This window comes from Ochotona princeps, chromosome 8 (assembly GCF_030435755.1).
Source record: "Ochotona princeps isolate mOchPri1 chromosome 8, mOchPri1.hap1, whole genome shotgun sequence".
Lineage (NCBI taxonomy): Eukaryota > Metazoa > Chordata > Mammalia > Lagomorpha > Ochotonidae > Ochotona > Ochotona princeps.
The window spans coordinates 55,080,389-55,102,497 of NC_080839.1; the positions used below are offsets into that span (position 1 = coordinate 55,080,389).

General features: G+C 45.5%; 1 protein-coding gene across 1 annotated transcript in view; it reads right to left on the reverse strand.

Annotated features, from left to right (window-relative positions):
* The window catches only part of QPCT (glutaminyl-peptide cyclotransferase), a 30,878-nt gene extending 14,026 nt beyond the window's left edge, over positions 1 to 16,852 (reverse strand). The window contains exons 1-3 of the mRNA XM_058667358.1: positions 16,846 to 16,852; positions 16,412 to 16,713; positions 4,681 to 4,827 (exon numbers count right to left, since the gene is read on the reverse strand). Coding sequence (XP_058523341.1) covers positions 4,681 to 4,827; positions 16,412 to 16,713; positions 16,846 to 16,852 — 456 coding nt within the window. The remainder of the gene's footprint in view (positions 1 to 4,680; positions 4,828 to 16,411; positions 16,714 to 16,845) is intronic.
* Between the last annotated feature and the right edge of the window lie 5,257 nt (positions 16,853 to 22,109).

Genomic DNA, 22,109 nt, shown 5'->3' on the forward strand with positions numbered 1-22,109 from the left:
TCTCATGTGGCCTGAAGCTCCCAGATGTCACATGACACGTAGGCAAGGGCTTTGGAAAAAAACTGCAGCAGGAAGCTTCCAAGGAGAGAGGAACTTAACCAGGCGGAGACAACCCATTCTGCAGTCAATGCTGCAAAAACCAAAAGAAAGCAAAACACACTAATGGCCAGTTATTCTGTCCTTGTAGCCTGTGGTGGCTGGACTTCGGCCCACATAGCATTTCTCCCACCTCTTCTGTCATAATTCTGCATGTTGTCTTTGAACATCACCAGAAGAAATGTTTACAATCTTTTTGAAACCCACATTTGAATCTCACGTTTTGTTCTCCATGAGTCTTAATATTGGGCTTTGCTCACAGAGAATCAACAATGAGTATGAGACTATAACAGCACACATGGCTTGATTCAGTAGAATGTATGAAATTTCATGCTATAGAACATCATTAGTAATTTGGATAAAGGAAATCATTGTGTCTCTGATTTACATTTCTGCAGAACACGAACATTAAATATCTCTAGATTTGGTTTAAAAATATTTCCATAAAAAGGGTCATCGTTCAAAAAAAATAAAAGCGTATTCTCTTATACTCAAAAACATCTGGTATCCAGATGAGGAACTGCTCCATAAAAACATCTTCTTCAATGCCAACAGCACCCTTCAAGCTTACAAATGAATTGGGGATTTTTAAAATGTTATCTCTTAGCATGGCTCAGACACCAACACACAAAAACTCCTTTCTCAGCTATTCATTACCTCTTGACCACAATCCCTGATGTCTGTACTGAAACCCAAACCCACAAAGTAACCAGCAAATGTTCCCCAGAGTTCACCGTGAAATACCACCTTTTAATTCAGTGTAAATATTTTCCTATTTGTCTTAGCAACTAAGATAAAGTACCTTTATAAACAATCAAATTGGCTGCAAAATTCAATTAGGTCACCAATCAATAGCCCTAGCGGCTGTGCTTTTGGCTTTCAGACTCAGACCTCCAGTTCCCACAAGTCTCTTGGGGAAGCTCAGGAATGACTCTCTCCTCTCAGCATCGCCTGCACAGGAAATAATCCTTGAAGCACAGAGGCCGGCAACTGTGCTTTCCTGACTCAGTCAGCAAGAGGACCCCTAGGCCTGCCTAAGGGCACTTAGGATACAGGTTATCCTTCAGACAAGTGGGCCTCTACACTGTAAAATGAGGACAAGGCCAGAGCGGGCTTTGCTGTAGTGGTTAAGACACACGTGAGATGCCTCCATCCCACCTAGGAGCATCTGGATTGAAACACCAGCTCCACTCCCAATTCCAACTTTCTTACTAAAACACACCGGGAGACAGCAGATAATGATGGCTCAAGGACCTGGGTGTCTGTCACCACACGGGAAACCCAGAATGAGCTCTGGGGTTCTAGCTCGGCCATGATCCAGCCCTGCTTTGGGGGGACATTTAAGGAGTGAACTGGCAGATGCGAAATTTCTCTCCATTTTTCTCTGTCTCACTGCTAGTTGAATGAAAGCAGAAATAGTTAAATAAAATTATAAACCTGAATCTCTTAAGTAAGATTGCTAACATCCTTTATGCTTAGTGCTACGCTGGCTAGGTATGCATCTATAGCCCAGTTTAGCTCCCAATACATTCTAGAATAGTTTCAATGAATTTCTCATTTCTTTCTATTCTTATACAACAGTGGAAAACGTTATTATGGGTACAATAACATGTTTTAAAAGCATATATATCTTTTTTTAAGATGTATTTATTTTATTTGAAAGGCGGATGTACAGAGAGAAGGAGAGACAGAGAGGAAGATCTTCTGTCCGATGGTTCACTCCCCAAGTGGGCCGCAATGGCCGGTGCTGTGCCAATCCGAACCCAGGAGCCAGGAGCTTCTTTCCAGGTCTCACACATGAGTGCAGGATCCCAAGGCTCTGGGCCATCCTCGACTGTTTCCCAGGCCACAAGCAGGAAGCTGGATGGGAAGTGGAGCTGCTAGGATTAGAACTGGCACCCATATGGGATCCCGGGGCATTCAAGACGAGGGCCTTAACCATTACGCTATTGTACCGGGCCCATCATATATATCTTTTTTAATCATAGCAGTATTTCTATATTATTTACCCTATATGGTCTGATCAAATGCCAATGTTTGCTGTTTATGGACTTAACAAGTCAGCAGCTGAGGAATGTCGGGCAACAAGCATGCATATTTATTTCTAGGCATATGTAACCTGGGCAAATAGCATGGGAAAATGAAAAAGACTGAGTTAAGTGAGCATCACAGACCAAGATCCTTTCAAGAGGAAACTAAGGATTTGAGAGAGCACTATTCAGTGCCCTGAACTTCTTTTAAGAAAAGGCATGGAGATGAGGCCCAGAGCATTGTCGCAATGAATGCACTCCACTGTCCAACTTAAACAGCAGCAGATCAACTTGTGAAAACACAGAACTCGTTCCTCCTGCTCCACGGTGATCAGTTCGAAACATCCAGCAGCTCTGGGCTCAGATTCAGGCCTCCTCACTGTCCCATGGAGGTTGAGCCTTGACTGAGGAAGTCAACTGAGATACTTCAACCTCCAGCCAGTCTTCTTTAATCCATTATATTGAGGTAATCACAGTACCCCCACGGCCGCCTTGTGGTCACATTGAACGAAAAGATCCGTGCAAGGAACTCAACAGGAGGAACCTAGCACACGTGTGATCAAGTCAGCCATCAGTATCATTCACTCTTAGAAATAAGGAATGAATGCGTCCCCATCCGATTCCCAGGACCTGCACAAATGAAAGGTAAGTCTAATGAAGCAAAAGATAGATGGCTTTCTAGACTCAACTTAGAAGGCAAACATCATGCGTCATGTAGAAGAGAAGATGCCAAGTTGGGCAGTTGGTCCTTGCTGGTGTCACTCTGGGCGCAGTAGCAGGTGCCAAGGCCTTTTGTGTGAAGAGTCAAGCAGGTGGAGTAGTCCCAGAGAAGGATACAAAGGGCAAGTCTCACTGCTCCCCAAGCTACCTCTTGAAAGAGCATTAGCTTGTGAAAGATATGCAGTGGTGTGCTTTCAGAATACTCAGGATGATTTCGCAAGTAAAAAGACACCAAGAGCCTAGCTCAGCTAATATCCTATTCAAACCTCTACAGTGGCATCTCCCAAGTGGTAGTAGTAAAATCATTGGGAGTTTAAATCAGTCTACTGGGTCAGAACAAGCATCAAAAAAACATACATACCAAGGTAAAATTCACAAGATCCTAATAAACTGCAAGTACTGTGTGTTCTTCATGAAACTGCTGTTCCTTTTAACTATATTGACATTTTGGGCCCAGCGCGATAGCCTAGTGGACAAAGTCCTCACCTTGAAAGCACCGGAATCCCATATGGGTGCTGGTTCTAATCCCGGCGGCCCCACTTCCCATCCAGCTCCCTGCTTGTGGAAGGCAGTTTAGGACAGCCCAAAGACTTGGGACCCTGCATCCATGTGGGAGACCAGGAAACAGGCTCTGGGCTCCTGGCTTTGGATCGCTTCAGCTCCAGCCATTGCAGCCACTTGGGGAGTGAACCAGCAGACAAAAGAGATTCTTCTGTGTCTCTCCTGCTCTCTGTATATCTGACTTTGTAATAAAAATAAATCTTTAATATATATATATATATATACACACACACACATATATGTATTGGCATTTTGATGTTATAAAATACAAAAATATATATATTTATACCATGAGTTAGAGAAATGCTATTCCAGAGAACGTAGCTTATCCATGATTTTAACTCTCTCCCTGGGGAGAAATCATTTCCTGTAAAGAAGGGATTTAGCCTAGTGGCTAACATGCTTATGTCTCACATCAAAGGAGCTGGGCTCACTACTCAGCTGCAGCTCCTGCCCGCAGTTCCGGCTGGTGCACACCTTAGCAGGAAGTGGCGACGGCTCAAGTGACCACTCCCCCTCTCTCCTGGGAGACCTGGACCGCATTCCCAGCTCCAGGCTACCACCCCAGCCCCAACCTGGTCCTTACATTTGGAACATAAACAAGTGGATCCGCGGGCTCTAACCATCATTCTGTCCATCTGTGTCAATCTCTGTCTTTCTCATTCCCAAATAAATGTTTAAAAATATTTTATGTTACAAAGGAAAAAAAAAAACTACTTCCCTGCAGAGAATTAAGGTCTGACAACACGATGACTCAGTCTTGGCCCCAAACCACCAACTAAGAACTATTCAAGGTTATTGATGTTTGGTGTTTGAGATCGAAAAATATCCGGTTGGGCGGGTCACAGGGTGTGTCGTGGGAACGGTCTATGTTTCAGGACCTGGTACCCTGTTCGATGTCCCCAAGACAGGGATTTCACGGATACACTCACATGGAAGAGCATGTGTCTCAAAACACAGAATAGAAATAAGGACACAGCAAGATGGGAGGGGAATGCAGGCCAGAGGGAAAGTGGGGTAGGCAGTATGGATATCCTAAACCTGTATCGTGACTTTTTCATTTTATGTAAATTTTTAGAAAGCAAAACATACAAACACAGCCATTTACTCTCAAAATCTCTTTGGATTTTTCTTGGTTGATTCCTGCAGTGCATGACATGACAGGTCATCTTTCCATGAGAGAACTCAGAACTTGGGCTATAATGGCATCCACCATGCAAGAACCAAGGGGTCGGTAACTGGTAACCTTGCGAGTTGTGTGATGTGTTCTCACCTGCCGAGCAGCGTAGCTTCCCGAAGAGCCCGGATACCGCTCGATCAGCAGCGGCTGTAAGTCGTTTTGCCACATTTCCGAAATACTTGTGCCTGCTGCGATTTGTCGAAGAGCTGATGAATTCAAGATGGCTGGCTGGTGATAATTCTGAGAATTAAATGAAACTGTTTAGCCAGTGATCATTTCGTAACATGGTTCAGACTTACTCTGATATTTCTGCAATTAGCTGCTTTAAACCTCCAAATAAAACAAGAAATTTTATATCATGTAAGGTAAATTGAGCTGCTCCGTCTTAAAATTGGTCCCTTATATATAGAAAGGTAAGCAAAATATTCAGCAACTTATTTTTTTGAAAATTAACTTAATATTTTAAATTGGAGAATTAATATTTTACACTTATGTACTTTTGTTGATTTTTTGTACAACTACTTTATAAAGCTAAGGTTTAAAATGCCAATTATGGGCCTGGTGCGATGGCCTAGCAGCTGAAGTCCTCACCTTGAAAACACCGGGATCCCACATGGGCACTGGTTCTAATTCCAGCAGCCCCGCTCCCCATCCAGATCCATGCTTGTGATCTGGGAAAACAGTTGAAGACAACCCAAAGTCTTGGAACCCTGCACCCGTGTGGGAGACCCAGAAAAAGCTCTGGGTTTCTGGCTTCAGATTGGCTCAGCTGCAGCTGTTGCAGTCACCTGGGGACTCAATCAACAGACAGAAGATCTTCCTCTCTGTCTCTCCTGCTCTCTGTATATCCACCTTTCCATTAAAAATAAATAAATCTGGGCCCGGCGGAGTGGCCTAGCGGCTAAAGTCCTCGCCTTGAAAGCCCCGGGATCCCATATGGGCGCTGGTTCTAATCCCGGCAGCTCCACTTCCCATCCAGCTCCCTGCTTGTGGCCTGGGAAAGCAGTTGAGGACGGCCCAAAGCTTTGGGACACTGCACCCGCGTGGGAGACCCGGAAGAGGTTCCTGGTTCCCGGCATCGGATCGGCGCGCACCGGCCCGTTGCGGCTCACTTGGGGAGTGAATCATCGGATGGAAGATCTTCCTCTCTGTCTCTCCTCCTCTGTGTATATCCGGCTTTCCAAATAATAAAATCTTTTAAAAATAAATAAATAAATAAATAAATAAATAAATAAATAAATAAATAAATCTTAAAAAACAAGAGCCAATTATGGGCTCCCAGCCTCTCTCCCAACTTCAAGCAGCATGTATGAAGAGGAACACCTCTTGCCTTGTGGAGAAAGAAGGAATTAAGTCCAGTTCTTGGCGTCATGCCTAGTACCAGATCTGCAGGTGAAATCTAGTTCCAGGCACAGCCTGCAGGTTGAGTCTATAGAAACATATCAGCCATGTACTCTTGGCATTGCTCCTCAGCCCCTACCTCAGTGATCAAGCCCAAGAAGGAGACTGAACCCATTGGGAAGCAAGATATAAAAAGCAAGCACAGGTCTAAACATGGGTACTAGGCACACAGCACCTGCCACCTGTCTCTCAAGTTGAATCCTTAACCAAGAAGGACTCTGATGGACTTAAGAAAGGATAAGCACCTGCTCCACCACCCAATATGGTACATCTATCCAGCCTCCTGCTGCATGAAGACACCTTAAGACCCCATCCACCAGCAGCTTGTAAAGCAACCGCTCCAGAAGCTCCCCAGACCCACCCCTATGAGTCAGCCAGAGATGTTCTCCATCCTCACACATCCTCAGGGTGAACATGCGCAACACAGCTCAAGTAGTCCAGCCTCTAGACACCTCCAGAAAACAAGTAGGCTGCTTCATCCAGCCTCCTCCTGCTGAGGATGCAGGGGGTGGCCCCACCTATGTACCCTCAATCCTGGGAGAAGCCAGAAAATTATCCCTGCATGACTTGACCTAAAGATGCCCCAAAATATAGACAAATCACCCTATTCAACCCACCCATGACCCCAGGAAACAATGGAACAAGCTTCCCTGAGTGGTTCAACGTGCTCAGGCCCATAGGCAGAAGCTGAGTGGTCCTGCCCAGCCTCTTGGGACCTCAAGAAGCAGCTGAGTCACCCATTCTCAGAAGTTCCATCACCTGAGATCCTGAGAAGCAGGTGCTCAACCTCACCCACCTATCCTTGACCCTGCAAGGCAGCTGGGCAGACCTCCCTGAGCAGGTTGGTTCAAAGAGGTTACCTACATTGCCCTCAGACACGACGGGTGCCCCCAGCGTTGCAGGCCATCCCCTGTGCAGGCCTCAAACACTGACAGGTAACCTACCCTACTACCAGGCACTCAATGGCATACTCACCTGGGCCCACAGGGATGGCCCCATACTTGCATGACTATCAGAAACTGACATGAGTCCCACACTTGTAGTTAGAAGTACTAAGCACAAAAGTTGGCAGTGAACCTGCCCCACCTAGGGGGGTCACATCCCAGCTGGAGATGCAGTCTCACAATCCTTCAACCTAGGTCACTGAGATATCCACAGCCATCTCCAACACTGGTCACAGCTGAAGAGGCTACACGACTACCACACGAAAGCATCAACCTGGAACCAAAACCATCAGAGCATACTCAACCAACCTTCCAGGACACGTTACTAAGTGGAAAGCTTTAATGTCATCCTAACATCCTGACAGAAGCAACTGATCCACCAGGTACACAAAAACCAACGTAGGGACTCAAGAAGGAAAAACAAGGTAACATGATGCCTCCAAAAGAAAAACAAAAACTCTCCAGCAACAGACCACAAAGAAATGAAAACTGGTGATGAATTTCCTAATGAAAAAAAATTCCAAACAGTAGTGGGCACTGTGGCACAGCAGGTCAAGACGCAACTCAGGACATCCACATTCCATATGAGTGTGCCTGGGATAGAGTCCAGCCTCCGCTTCTGATCCAGCTCCCTGTAATGTGCACCTTGGAAAGAAGTAAATAATGACTCAAGTATGTAGGTCCCTGGTCCCCCCATGGGAGATCCAGATGAAGTTGCAAGTTCCTGGCTTCAGATGAACCTGACTGCAAGCTGTGCAGCCATCTGGAAAGTGAATCAGTGAACAGCGTTCTCTCCATCTCTCCCTCTTCGTCAAACATATATGGGGCTACGAAAACTTTATGTTTCCATGTCAGTTTTCTGAATTTGTGTTTTAAAGAAGTACGTGTGTTCCACATAAGTTGCCAAAATTGCTGGCATAAAGATGTTTAACATCCATTTAAAAATAAAAAGAGCTACTCTTATCATATATATATATATATACATATATATAGATATCCAAAGGAAATTAAATCATCAGCACAATGTTTGTCAAAGAGACATCTGCAGCCCCACATCTATAGTAGCACCACTCACAATAGCGAACACATGGAATTAACGTACATGTCCACCAACACACGAATGGATCAAGAAAATGTGCCATGCACACACATTACATAATACTATTCAACCATTTAAAAAGGGTTTCAATCCATCATCTGCAAAGCATGCATAAAGCGAAGGACATTAAATTTGATAAAATAAGCCAGCCATAGAAAGACAAATGCCACATGATCGCATTTATATGTGGACTCTGAAAAAGTTGGCCTCTAAGAAGTTCAGAGTGGAACAGTGGTTACTAAAGACTGGGAAAGAGGAGAAGGTGATGGAATGGACAGAGGTCGGTCTATAGGCACAATGTTACCTAACAGAAATCAGAGCAGGAGTTCTCTGATACGGCAAGTATCGACTACCATTTATAACAATGCACTGTAAGGCACAATAAGACAGGATTTTTCTATGTTTTGGCCACAAAGGAATAATAATTAGTCTTTGAGGTGATGAATGTGCTAGCTATCCTTTCTTTTTTTTTTTAAGATTTATTTTATTTTTATTGGAAAGTCACATCCACAGAGAGGAAGAGAGACAGAGAGGAAGATCTTCCGTCCACTGATTTACTCCCTAAGTGACCACAATGGCCAGAGCTGAGCCGATCCTAAGTTAGGAGCCTCTTCCAGGTCTCTCACAAAGGTGCAGGGTCCCCAAGCTTTGGGCCATCCTCTACTGCTTTCCCAAGCAACAAGCAGGGAGCTGGATGGGAAGTGGGGCCACCAGGATTAGAACTGGCGCCCATATGGGATCCCGGTGCATTCAAGGTGAGAACTTTAGCCACTAGGCTACCGTGCCTGGCCCAATGTGCTAGCTATTCTAATTCAATGATTACACAAAATGTGCATGGACCAGAACATTACATTACACTTCATAAGTATATATGTATAGCTTTATGTCAATAAAAAAATGAAAAGAGTATTCAGATTTGTGTCTTGTATATGACTTAAACATGCTGTGTTTTCTTAGGATACTAGCATTGATAAATCACTCATTCATTACATGTCTCCCATTTACTGAAAGAAGGAATGTGTAACTCCTCATCAAAGGGAATCGAGTGGTTCATCAGGTGATCTCTTCCCTAAGGGGAATGATAAGGATAACATAAGAATATTACATCCTTTGGCATGCCAAAAATAAACCCAAGATGCTTTCTAGATTTTACAAAGTTTTTTCAGGACCATTGTTGGTGGAATATGTTCAGACATGTTCAGAATATGTTTTCACTCCACATGAACCACTCACTACTCCCTGTGGCTGATGAAGAACTGGAATTACAGAATGCCTACTGCCTGATTATCTACACTCATCTACACTTTGAGATGCCTTAACGTCATGTTCAAGTGTTGATCATACAAAAAGTATTCAAAGCCTATTGAGCCAGACATACCAATTCAACTCGGCTTTCAACTCAGCACCCTGCCACTTACCAGCTGTGATTATTACCAGGTTGGCTAAACTCACTAAGGCTTGATTTGCTCCCCTTACTAGATGAAGGAAATAATTCCTAGGACAATTGCAACTAAGTGTGCTAATACATGTAAATTGCCTCAGTTCATAGCCAAGTGTATTGGTTCTATTATTCCTTTCTATCAATCATAAAAGACATACAGAATTTTAGAGCTGGCAAAGCCACGTAGAGATAACCTAGCACAGCTTCCTTGATGGTTATCAGTAAAAAAAACTGGGACCAGCAAGATGGCCCAACTGGCTAATCTTCCACCTGCAAGTGCCACAATCCCATAGCTGGTTCGTGTCTCAGCTGCTTCTCTTCCCATCCAACTTACTGCCCATGACCTGGGAAAGCAGCACAGGATGGCCCAAAGCCTTGGGATGCTGTACCCACGTGGAAGACCTGGAGTAGGCTTCTGGCTTCAGATCAGCCCAGCTCCAGCCATTGCAGTCATTTGGAGTGTGAACCAGCAGATGGAAAATCTTCCTCTCTGTCTCTCCTTCTCTCTGTACATCTGCCTTTCCAATAAAAATAAATGTTTTCTAAAAAAAAACTGAGGTTTATAGAAACCAACTGACTTTCCAACGTTTCAGGAAATGTATAGGTTCATTTTAAAACCAGCCCTGGTTTGGATTCCCAGCCCCACACGTGTTCTCCTCTACCTCATTCGTGCACTTTTGATTTACCCACAAATATTGATACTGTGCCTGAATCCTATAACAGTTTCTGCTTACTAACCCATAAGACATGTTAAACTCTTCAGTCCTTTAACAGTTTGTGACCACCATCTTTAAATTACTCGGTAAGTCCAGGGTCTAAGTCTTCATGTCTGTTCTCAAACAGCACTGTACAAGAAAGCTGAAGGTAGGAGGCAAAATGGCAGATATGTAAAAAGGAAAGAAAAGGTTGGAAGATGGCCTTGGTTAATCATTACTGAACCACTCAACAGGAGCCTGTCCGTTTCTCCTGCTGCCTCTCTAAGCTCCACAATGCTGGCCTCCGCTCCCCACGTTCCGGTCACCTTGGCACTGTCATTCCAGGTCTAGAGCATTCTGAGGCCCTACCTCCAAGGGCCTTGACATCTGTGACATCTGCCTTCTGCCTCACAGGATGTTTCCCTTCCTCCCTGGGTGGCAACTCCTGCTCACTTCAGCTGCAGCTTGGAGACCACTTCTGGGTGTGTTTATTTGTTTAATGTCTGAGCTGCAGGCAAGCTGTCATGAGGCTACAACTCTCTCTTGCTTCCTCTCCTCCCGCCCCCCAAGAGTTCACAGGACTTGGATTATATTGAGCATTAAATAAATATTAGGCAAACTCATCAAGTAAGGAATTCGCAAACTACCTTTCTAAAACTATCTTCTCTGAGACTGTTTACATAAAAACAAAGCAAATTAGGCATACTTTTTCTTGTGAGAAATACTAGATCAGTTGAATGTACAGTATAAAAATAGAAAAGACAGGTTGCTACGTTTGACATTCTGATAGTTGATGCTGTGGTGCTTTTGATGGTTTGGACCTGGATGGCCCAGGAGAGTCATCATGACAATGAAGGACTTTGGTGTCAGAGGGCTGTCTGACAAGTGGTTCCTTGTATATTCACGGACCCCTACTCCCATCCTGGAGCCCACTGTCACTACAGACAGACTGCTTCCCTTCAAGTCCATAATGAAAGTAAATCAAGCTCAGGCTTAAATAGGTACTTTAAAGAAGCTGGAAGGATTCTTAAAGGATTAAAGAAAAAAACACATAAAAGAATAGTCCTTCAGCATCTCTAACTGTAGGCAATATTGTGCAGGAAACCCAGTGGACAAGTAACACCAAAAAGGGGTTTAAGGACAAAGAAAGGGCAAGTTCAGCAGACAGGTGCTGCTTCTCCACCTTCCAGGCTCACCCACCCACTGCCTTCATAAGAGAGATGCCCTGGTGCAGCCACAGAGACAAGTGCTTCCAGCTGGTAAAGCACAGAGAGTAGGGAACAACCATTCACTTCATCTAATCAGCCCTTCCATTCACTAAAGCTCTACGTGTAACCGTATCTGACTCTCCCAACCTAACATACATTCCAGTAATTTGAGAGGCAGAGACACACATACAGAGAGACCCCCTCAGCTGAGTCCCTCTTAAAACACCAGAATTGGGCAAGGCCAAAGCCAGGAGCTGCAAATCCAATCCAGATCTTCCACAGGGACACAGGGAGCCAGCCATCATTGCTGCCTCCCAGAGTGCACATGGAATGTGGAGCAGAGTCAGGATTTGAACCCAAGTGCTCCCATCTGGGATGTGAGCCTCCAAATGCCCCTCCCTGCATTCAGTTATTAAGGAGCTTTTCGCTCAGAACAATTAAGATGTATGTGAAGGGCCCAGTACAGTAGCACAGCAGCTAAACTCCTCATCTAGCACATGCACCAGGATCCCATATGGGCGCCAGTTCTAATCCCAGCAGCCCCGCTTCCCATCCAGCTCCCTGCTCGTGGCCTGGGAAAGCAGTCGAGGACGGCCCAAAGCCTTGGGACCCTGCACCCACGGGGGAGACTTGGAAGAAGCTCCTGGCTTCGGATCGATCGGCTCAACTCGAACTGTGTGGCCACTTGGGGAGTAAATCAGAAGACAAAGGACTGCCCTCTCTGTCTCTCCACCTCTCTGTAGATCTGACTTTCCAATGGAAACAAACAAATCTTTAAAAAAAGAAAGAAAGAAAGAAAAAGATGTATGTGGAGATGGGAGTAATACATGAGAGAACACAGCAGGGACAAAAGCATAACCTCAGTAGGAAAATGGAGCTAAGCCCAACGTCAATGCAAGCTCCAGTGTATTCTAGGTTAATTTCACTTCAGCCTTGACCATTTCTATTGACCATTTCCTATTGGTGCAGGCAGTCTCAGAGGAACAAGGCTCTCTTACAGCCCTTGCCTTGTCTTTTTACCCAGGCAGAAAGGACAATCAGTCTACTGGTTGACAAGAATCTTTCAGCTAAAAAGGTGTGAACCAGATATCCTGAAGCCTCTCTTCCAGGCTTATCACATGATACCAGACAAGAGAGGGTTTTAATTACATAATTTGTTGAACTGGCCTACCTTGCAGGGGGATTTGAGGCTCCAAACCACTGAATTCAAGAGAGATCATTACCAGAGGGCCGCCAAGTCAGGTCTGGCTTCCACTCAAATGACTTGCCTCTCTGAGAACCCTCAGGTTAACACCTCTGGCCACTCCCAAATGCAGTTCAGCCAGCATTTACTGAACTCCTCCATGGCAGACGCCACCGCCATTAGGCAAGGTATTGGGAAAGAGCTGGGAACTGACTAAGATAACGTCTGGCTTTTTAAAAAATCCAAGTGACCCTCTGCTTGAAAGCACAACACTGCTGGCTTAAACACAATAATTTAGGGCCAAATCACAGTTTTCTCTGTTATTAGCTGTGTCTCAGGGCTGGTGTTGTGGTATAACAAGTAAAGCTACTGCCTAGGACGCCAGCATCCTCTATGGGCACCATTCCTCTTCTGACCCAGCTCCATGTTTGTGAGCCTCTGCCACCATGTGGGAGACATGGCTGAAGTTCCTGCTTCTTTGCTTTGTCCTGGCCCAGCCTTGGGTCCCTGGAGAGTGACCACTGGATGTGTGTGTGTGTGTGTGTGTGTGTGTGTGTGTGGCTTCAACTTTCAAGTTCATAAATCTTAAGAGGACTGAACAGATTCCTCATTCACGAAACGGACAGCAGAGTCTCCCCAATGACACTTGTGTTTCTTCTTCTCCCAACCCCCAGCCCCTCTGATCTTGTCCCTACAGATAAGGCAGCAGAGCCAAAGGCGACAGAGCCTTGGCCGAGGGAAACCCTGCAGACTTTTTAGAACCGAGGTGGCTCCCAAAGCAGCCATGGGCAGCGTGCCAGTGCCCACCCAGGAAAACAACCCTTCCACAAAGCCAGCACTTCAAAACCTCTACCCCTCCATCTACACCTTTATCGCAATGAAACAAGGCTGCCGATGACAATACACTGATTATTGATTTAGGCATAAAGAAAATCTGGAAATAACCTAGGCAATCAAGAATAAAGAAATAGGTCAATGATGGAATGAGGTGACTTTGCAATCACTAAATGATGTTTTCTACGAATTTTCCTGGGATAAGGCAATACTCAGTACTAAGCGCTATAGCAAGATATGAGATATGTTCATGTGCATTTCTTTAAAAATAAATAATTAGCCTTGATGGAGCATTTGCCATAAGCCAGCTATTGTTGCTATTTGCTTTCCATGGATAAGCTCATTAATTCCTCACAAAAACTTAATGAGCTTGGTATAACTGTTATCTTTATATATGTATGGTAGGTGACATTAGTTTTCATTTTAGTATACTTTCCCTATTTTCCAAAGAGTGCAGATGTTAACTTTATAATTAAGGAATTGAAATAAAAGCCATATTTTTTTAGTTTATGGGAGCTAATGTCCTTTTATGAAACCCTTTAACATTCATCAACCATTCACACCCAAACGAGGATAGATTTTATGAGATTCCCTTTAGCAGCTGGTTGACCATGTTGCACTCAAGGAAAGCGCCTGTCCTAAAGAAACAGGGCTGTGAGTGGAGTGGAAGTAGGAATCAAGAGAAGTGACTTTGGGATATGGATCAATACCCCAGAAAAATGATGGCCTTCTAGCTATATGAAAAAGATTAAGGTAAGAGCAGACCAGAGGGTGAGAAAAGAAAAGTAACCAAAAACAAATGACCCACTTTACATCACCACTTGTGTCCACCCTGATCCACAACCTCACACCAGCCAACCTCACACCAGCCCCACACCAGCCCACACCAGCCCACACCAGCCCCACACCAGCCCTGCACCAGCCCCACACCAGCCCACACCCCAGCACTCACTGGGCACTGTTTCCTGGGTCTCAGTCAGGACTCACCCACCTTAGTGAAGAGAGAACGCTGTTGTAATAGCGTTCAAGTTTCCTCATCTGTGGGCAAGTTTAGTGACCAGATTTCCTCATCTGGGGATTCCTCCTCACAGGAATTTTGTTAAGGTTGAGTGAGATGGTCTTATACATATACGTGTGTGTGTGTGACAGAGAGAGAGAGAGAGACACATGGTACTCAGATAACATCACCCCTAAATATGTATCATGAACCCACAACAATTTATAAATGCCAGTTTTATGAAAGAATTATTTCCAGGTCTCAAAAATAATAGCCAAATCTTGGTCTTCTGAACACAGCCATGAACTAGAGTTGATGTGTTTTTACATATTAGAAGCCACTGAAAGAGACACACCTTTATTTCAAAACAAAGGAAACAGATTTCAAAATCGATGCTTGGCAGACCAGTGTACCAAGGGCACACCTCACCGGATTAAAATAGCCAGATGTCATCAAAAGCAGGAAAGCATGTCTTTGAATGTGGACTGATTCACCGCCCCGGCTGCAAGCTAGCCACCCAGAAAACTTCAGGGAGGACTACAGAATAAGGGGAGAGCTTGAACTCCAGAAATGTCACGGCTGGCTACCATATACTTATACCGTTGTCTTTGTTTACAACATTTGAAAGTATTCAGTTTCCCAGTGGAGCAGTGATTCAAAACTTCTAAAAATAAACATAAAAGGGATTCATGCTTTAAAAAAGAAGATATTTCTCAACATGTAAGTGCTCGTTGGTTTAAAATAGTTTAAGAATCACAGCACTTTCTCCACTCACAAGTGCCCCCTGTCTACTCTTGCCTGCAAAGGTGGCCTGAGAGTGGCTTAGTCTGACAGTTTCTATCTTGTTTATTCCCCTTCATTGCCATGCATCCTAAAGATATGTTTGGAGTGGCTCCCCTTGTCAATTTCCAACCAGCAAAGTATTCCCAGCAACGAAGGGGGGCATTTATGCAAGGAATTCAATGGCCTTCTTCATGGGCTTTCTTAAGCCCCATAGGAAGATGTTTTTCTTGTAATGAAGTCCTCCTGAGCTAACTTTCCTGCAGACTTCCCCAGGAGAGAGGTCTCCATGTGTGAGTAGGGGACCTGTGGTGGGCCCTCTGTGGGAAAGCTAATTAAAGAGGGCTCCAAGGGCTGAAGTGGGCTATTTATCCACATACATTGGCTGGGTTGCAGTGGACTTTAACCAGTGTGCCCTGTATTTCACCAACTGAGCAAACACAGGCATCCAGTGAACGTTGCAAACATTGTCAAAGTGTATGCCCTTGACTTTGCTGCTGCTTTCCTTAGTGTCTTTGAAAGCACACCTTTCTGCTCCAAGCCCACGTACATTCTCACAAGCCCTTAGCAACAGTATGATTTCAAAACTGTTTCAAGAAAAGAAAATATTTGTGAACCTATGTACTTAATGCAGAGAAACTTGCAAATCTCTTTTGCCTTAGGCTATTTAGATGAGATTTCCATCTGCCACCAGATACTACTTCTCTGAAAATAGCATCTATGTCATCTTTTAACTTTTTTAAATAAACTCCAGTAAGATGTCCTTCCTCCTGGGTTGCTCCCCTTTAAAAAAAAAAATCAAGTAAATTTCTCATACACCGCATCCTGGGACGCAAGGGAAACTTGCACGCCCCAAGAGCATCCTTGAACATCATAGCCAAAAAACCAGGGGCACATCACCGGTCCACCCCGCTCCCAGGCGCCCGGGGGCGCCTAGTGCACTAGCCCTCACCTCAGCGCTGGGGCGCCGCAGGCGAAAAGGCTTCCAGCGTCCATTAACAACCCCATCAGACCGCCGCCGAGGGAGGTGGTGACATCACCGGGTCCCCCTAACGCCCCCGAGACCGGTAGCGACACGGATGGTGAGGACGCAGAGCCCCGAAAACTCCGCGCTCGCGGGCGCCTGGCCGAGGAACCGCAACCTTGCCCCGCCTCCCGCTCTGCCTCGGTGGGGCAGGCTGGGCCCGGGGTCTCCGCACTGGGCCAGAGCCACGCAGGTACCGTCACGTAAAACGCACTCACCTTCTCTTCGGTCCAGGCTGCAGCGCTTCCGCTGACCCGCGTAGCAGCCAGAATCAGGGCGGCCACTAGCAGCAGCAGGTGGTGGTGGGATCCCCCGAGTCGCAGGTCCGCGCTGCCTGCCATCTCTCCAGGGCTGGCTGGCCGCCGGTTCCCCTGGCCGCCGGCGGTCACGAGCCCGGGAACGCGCGTCCTTCTCCTTCCCCCTTCTCCACCCTTAGGTCGACTGTGCCCGCCTCCCCATCGTCTTCGGGTCGCCTCTCGCTGCGCCGCGCAGGCCGAGCCACTGCCCTCCTCCCACGGACCTTAGCGAAGCACAGGGCTGGGCTGCCCCTGGTGACACAAGCTTCCGAATCCCTGGGAACAAAGACGGCTGCTTCCTAATCTCGGAGAGAACCGAAGAAAGGAAGGAAGAGACAGGAAAAGCTTTCACTTGCTCTCCATTGCCACGACAAGGAGTAGCACGGGCAAGAAGGGGCTATCAGACGCGAGGGGTGGATGGGTGGGATCAGGAAGTATTTTCCCAGCTCGGGGGAGGTGGACAGAGGAGCAGGTTTATTGAATATTCCTTGGGCCAGGCTGTCAATGGTTTCCCCACGTTTCCTGTTAATTCCACTGATCCCATTTTACAGGGGGAAAAACTGAGACTCCCCCTAAAGATTTTGCGTTCACTGGAATCCTCAAGGAAGACTATTTCCTATGTAGTCATGCGTCTTTTCTTCCTCCCTCCTCCCTTCTCAAAAATAGTTGCCTTGCCTTCCAGGAAACATCATCACACTCCCAAGTGAACAGTATGAGCAGTAAAGCACGCACAGGACCCCAGCAGGAAAAACCTAAAACAGTTTGGTTCCTCTGTGGCTCTGCTTAGCTACATCTTGCCTATCCTCACTTTTAAACAACCGCGGATTAATAATTTTAAGTTTCCCTGTTCTGTAAACAGTATAGTCTTAACAGCCTAATACAAAGAGTTGATGTGTGCCCGGTACAGTAGCCTAGTGGCTAAAGTTCTGACCTTGCAAGCTCCGGGAACCCACATGAACACTGGTTCTAATCCAGGCAGCTCCACTTCTCATCCAGCTCCCTGCTTGTGGCCTGGGAAAGCAGTGGAGGACGGCCCAAAGCCTGGGGGCCCTGCACCTGCATGGGAGACCTGGAAGAGCTCCTGGCTTCTGGCTTCAGATTGGCTCAGCTCAGACCATTTGGGAACGTTGGGGAGTGAATCATCAGATGGAAGATCTTCCTTGCTGTCTCTCTTATTCTCTATATCTGACTTTGCAATTGAAAAAAAAAGTTTATGTGTTAGACATTGTAAGAAACGGGAGATGACTAAAGGTATGGGGGAGAGTTGCATAGGTCATATGCATGTACTGCATCATTTTACGTCAGGGGACTAAAGCCATATTCAGATTTGGGATGGGACCAGTCTCAAAGTGTTATCAAGGACTGATTACTTTGTAGCACCCGAGGTCATTGCTATTCAGACAATCCCATAACACACACACACACACTTTCAATTTTGCCTGTGGGTTTCTGGTCTGTATTGTCAGTAAAATCACTTCCCCATCCTCTTTCTCCCACAATGAATATCAGACTTGCTCTCCGCCCTTAGTCATCTCCTGGTAAAGTATATTTCCCAGAAAAGCCAAAACAAAGGCACTAAACCAGAACTGTTTGCAAGGAGCAGAAGTTGAAAGGTAACGAAGTCTGCCTTAAAGCCTTGGCAACATGGCTGAGACTTTAGAATATATACATTTATCTTTATTGGAAAGACAGATTTACAGAGAAAAGGAGAATCAGATCTTCCATCCACTGGTTCACTCCAAGTGACCGCAATGGCCAAAGCTACATTGATCCAAAGCCAAGAGCTAGGAGCTTCTTCCAGGTCTCCCACGCTGGTGCAGGGTTCCAAGGTCTTTGGGCCATCCTCCACTGCTTTCCCAGGCCACAAGCAGGGAGCTGGATGGGAAGTGGAGCAGCTGGGACACAAACTGGCAGCTATATGGCATCCTGGTGCATGCAGGGCAAGGACTTGCACTAGGCTACTGCACCAGGCCCCATGGCTGAGACTTTTAACAGGAGAGGGCTGCCTGGGGACTACACTGTTCTGCCCACTCTGGAGGATGGAGGAAGACAGGATGGACATATCTCCTTTTCTGATCATCAGAGCTGATAACACAGCTCATGTGTGCTTCTATACATATACATATATATATATATATATATATATATATATATATATATATATATATATATATATATATTTGTTTGTTTCAGAGAGAGCACGCAGTACAAAGAGGAAGAAGGTGAGGGAAAGCCCATCCATTGGTTCATTTCCCAATTTGCCTCGTTTCTCAGGTGGGTGGAATGGACCCTGTTACGTGAAGATCCACATTAGCAGGGGGCTGGGGTTAAGAGCTGGAACTAGCAGTCAAACCCAGGTATTCCAGTGTAGAATGCTAGCACCCAGCAATGAGCCAGATGCCCACCGTCTTCACTGGGATGACATGCATGGATGGCCTCTTGATCACTGAACCCTTCAGAACATTCCATTGCTTGAATATTCAGAACACAATTCTGTCACATTTCCCTCTATATTTCCCTCCTTGTTGCCCAGGCCAGTCTGGAAACAGTGGCTTACCTCAGTGGCTGGGTAATGAAGAGCCTGTTTTCCCTACTCAACGCCCCCCTTTCTTCTTTCCACAATATAATTCCCAAGGGAGTGAGGTTAGAAGCAGCAAATGTATGTGAATAACAAGCCTAGGTGAAAGGTAATATCATGCTAAGCATAAACAATTCAAAGAAGAAATACGGGAATGCTTGAAGGAAAATGTTACCACATAATTGATGATGATTTTTCTGTTCACTAGGGTGCTCTGAGTGCGGTTCTATTTAAGTCAGCAAGATGGCAGTGCATTTTGACATCTACAGGAAGCAGACACTGAGAGTGTGGCTTGCAGGATGTGCATTTGGGAGTGCCCTCTGGGACAGCCCTGGTGGGAGGAAGAGACAGGACAAGGCAGAGAAGTCAGCAGTCCAGTGGCCCTGACAGCCTCACCCAACCACGCAGAGACCCTGAAGCTGGAACCACCTGCTAGGAGTCCGTATCTTCTATCTGGGACTTTGATTCGCCACCCGGCAGTAGCGACTTCCTGCAGCTGCAGGCTCCCCGCCAGCAGCACTCCGACAGCTGGGCAGAACTTCCCCAGGAAGGGAGATGTGAACGGTTCAGCTCTGTACCCACCCCAAGGGACTCTCATGTAAACCCATAGCATTCCACCTCGTAAGTCAGGCTCATCGGTATTGGTTGTTTTTTATGACAACTTTCCACAAAGCACACCCAACTATTTATGGATCCCTATCTTCCTTACTCATAGGTTTTCTTATGTCTTTTACACTAAATATCTTTCTTCCCAATTCTTTCACTTAGTCTTTTTTCTCCTTCACTATGGGAATCTTTTTAAATTTTATTATTTTTTTAAAAGATTTATATATTTTTATTGAAAAGTCAGATATACAGAGAGGAGGAGAGACAGTGAGGAAGATCTTCCATCCGATGATTCACTCCCCAAGTGGCCACAATGGCTGGATCTGAGCTGATCTGAACCCAGGAGCCAGGAGCCTCTTCCAGGTCTCCCACACGGGTGCAGGGTCCCAAGGCTTTTGGCTGTCCTTGACTGCCTTCCCAGGCTACAGCAGGGAGCTGAATGGGAAGCAGAGCCACCAGGATTAGAACCGGTGCCCATATGGGATCCCAGCGCATGCTAGGTGAGGACTTAGACTGCGAGGCCACCGCGTGGGACCCCGAATCTGGGAATCTTCAGAAATTCATTGTATTCATCATATTGTTTCTCCCACTATAACTTTTCCTTTCTTCAAGCTCTTCGTATGGAAGGTAAACACTGACTTCTTAATTTTAAGCCAAGTTCCAAGACTTGCTCTTCATTACAGAAAAGTGATGAGTTTATGCAGTGTTAAGACTGTTCAAAGGGTTAACATCTTCAGGATGGTAGAGATTCTGTGTTGTGATATGAGGGATGTGAAGGTCACAGATACCAGAAATGAGCTTCACCATCAAGCTGCCATGGAAATACTTCCACAGACCCAGTCTTACCATTAAGGAGATGTCAATGGACAAAGGCACCAATGACGAGAACAATTCATTAAAAGAGTGATCTATCAGGGCCCGGCACAATAGTCTTGTAGCTAAAACCTCAGCTTGCGTGTACTGGGATCCATATGGGTGCCAGTTTGTGTTCCAGTGACCCTGCTTTCCATCCAGCTCCCTGCCTGTGGCCTGGGAAAGCAGTCAAGAACATCCCAAAGCCTTGGGACTCTGTGGGAGATCCAGAGGAAACATCTGACTCCTGGCTTCGAATCAGCTCAGCTCCAGCCATTGCAGCCGCCTGGGGAGTGAATCAGTGAACGGAAGATCTCTCTGTGTGTTTCTCTTTTCTCTGTAAATATACCTTTACAATAAAAACAAATATCCTTCAAAAAAAGTTTTTTTAAATAAATATTCATATTTTGTTCTTAGTATAGAACTTATCAGGAGATATTCAAAGGGGTCCTGAAAAATTGCTGTGACCCAGAGATCACTCTTTTTTATTTTTTTTAAAGATTTATTTATTTTTATTGGAAAGGTAGATATGTAGACAAAAAGATCTTCCCTTTGCTGGTTCAATCCCCCAAGTGACTATGAAGGCTAGAGCTGAGCCGATCCGAAGCCAGGAGCCAGGAGCCAGGACCTCCTTGCCGGTCTCCCATGCAGGTCCAGGGTCCCAGGTCTTTGGGCCATCCTCCACTGCTTTCTGAGGCCACAAGCAGACAGCTGGATGGGAAGTGGAACAGCAGGAACACAAACTGGCAACCATATGGGAACCTAGCACTTAGAAGGGGAGGATTAGCCAACTGGCTGACTGAACCATTGTGCTGGATGAAGGAGCTGAGAGACTTATCCTGAGCCAAAAACACCTGATGGGATGGTTTATCTTTCAACAACCAAATCCCATTGCGATCTCTCCTTCATGTCTCCCCAGGGTTGTAAATTATGAAAGAAAGCCCCCCTACCCCCAAGGCTGTCTCCGCCTCTCTCCCTTTGTTCAGGTTGGCTATGTTGCTCTCCACCTTTGGCTTTCTTAAAGTTTAATTAACATAGGAACTCTCAATTCCACCCAAGATAGTGATTAACAAAAGCTTGCATATCCTGACCTGTGTAATGAGAACTTTGACAACCTGGCTTTTGGGGATATAAAAGGCTGTATGTTCTTAGACAAGGTACATCATCCTGAAAGCATGGATGATAGCTGCAGTGTAGTTTAATGAAATCATTTTTCCGTTAAGCATCTTCTTATTGTCTGTTCGATCAATCCTGACAGTTCGACCCTATCTTTTTTTTTTAAGCTGTATTGACTGTGCTGATATTGCAAAGGTGGTGGTGAGTAAAACTCTTCCTATGTTTCAGTTATCAAGATGAGATACAAAACTAATATTTTCTTTAAAAGCACTAATTATCCTTGTCTTTTTCACTGCCATGCACGGATTGAAAAAAGACTAAGACAAGAGTCAGTCTCACTTAGGAATATTTTTGATGAGGCAATGGAATTGCTTTTTTTTTTTAAGGTGTATTTATTTCCATTTGAAAGGTGGATTTTTACTGAGGGAGAATTAGAGACAAAGACAAAAATCTTCTCTCTACTGGGTC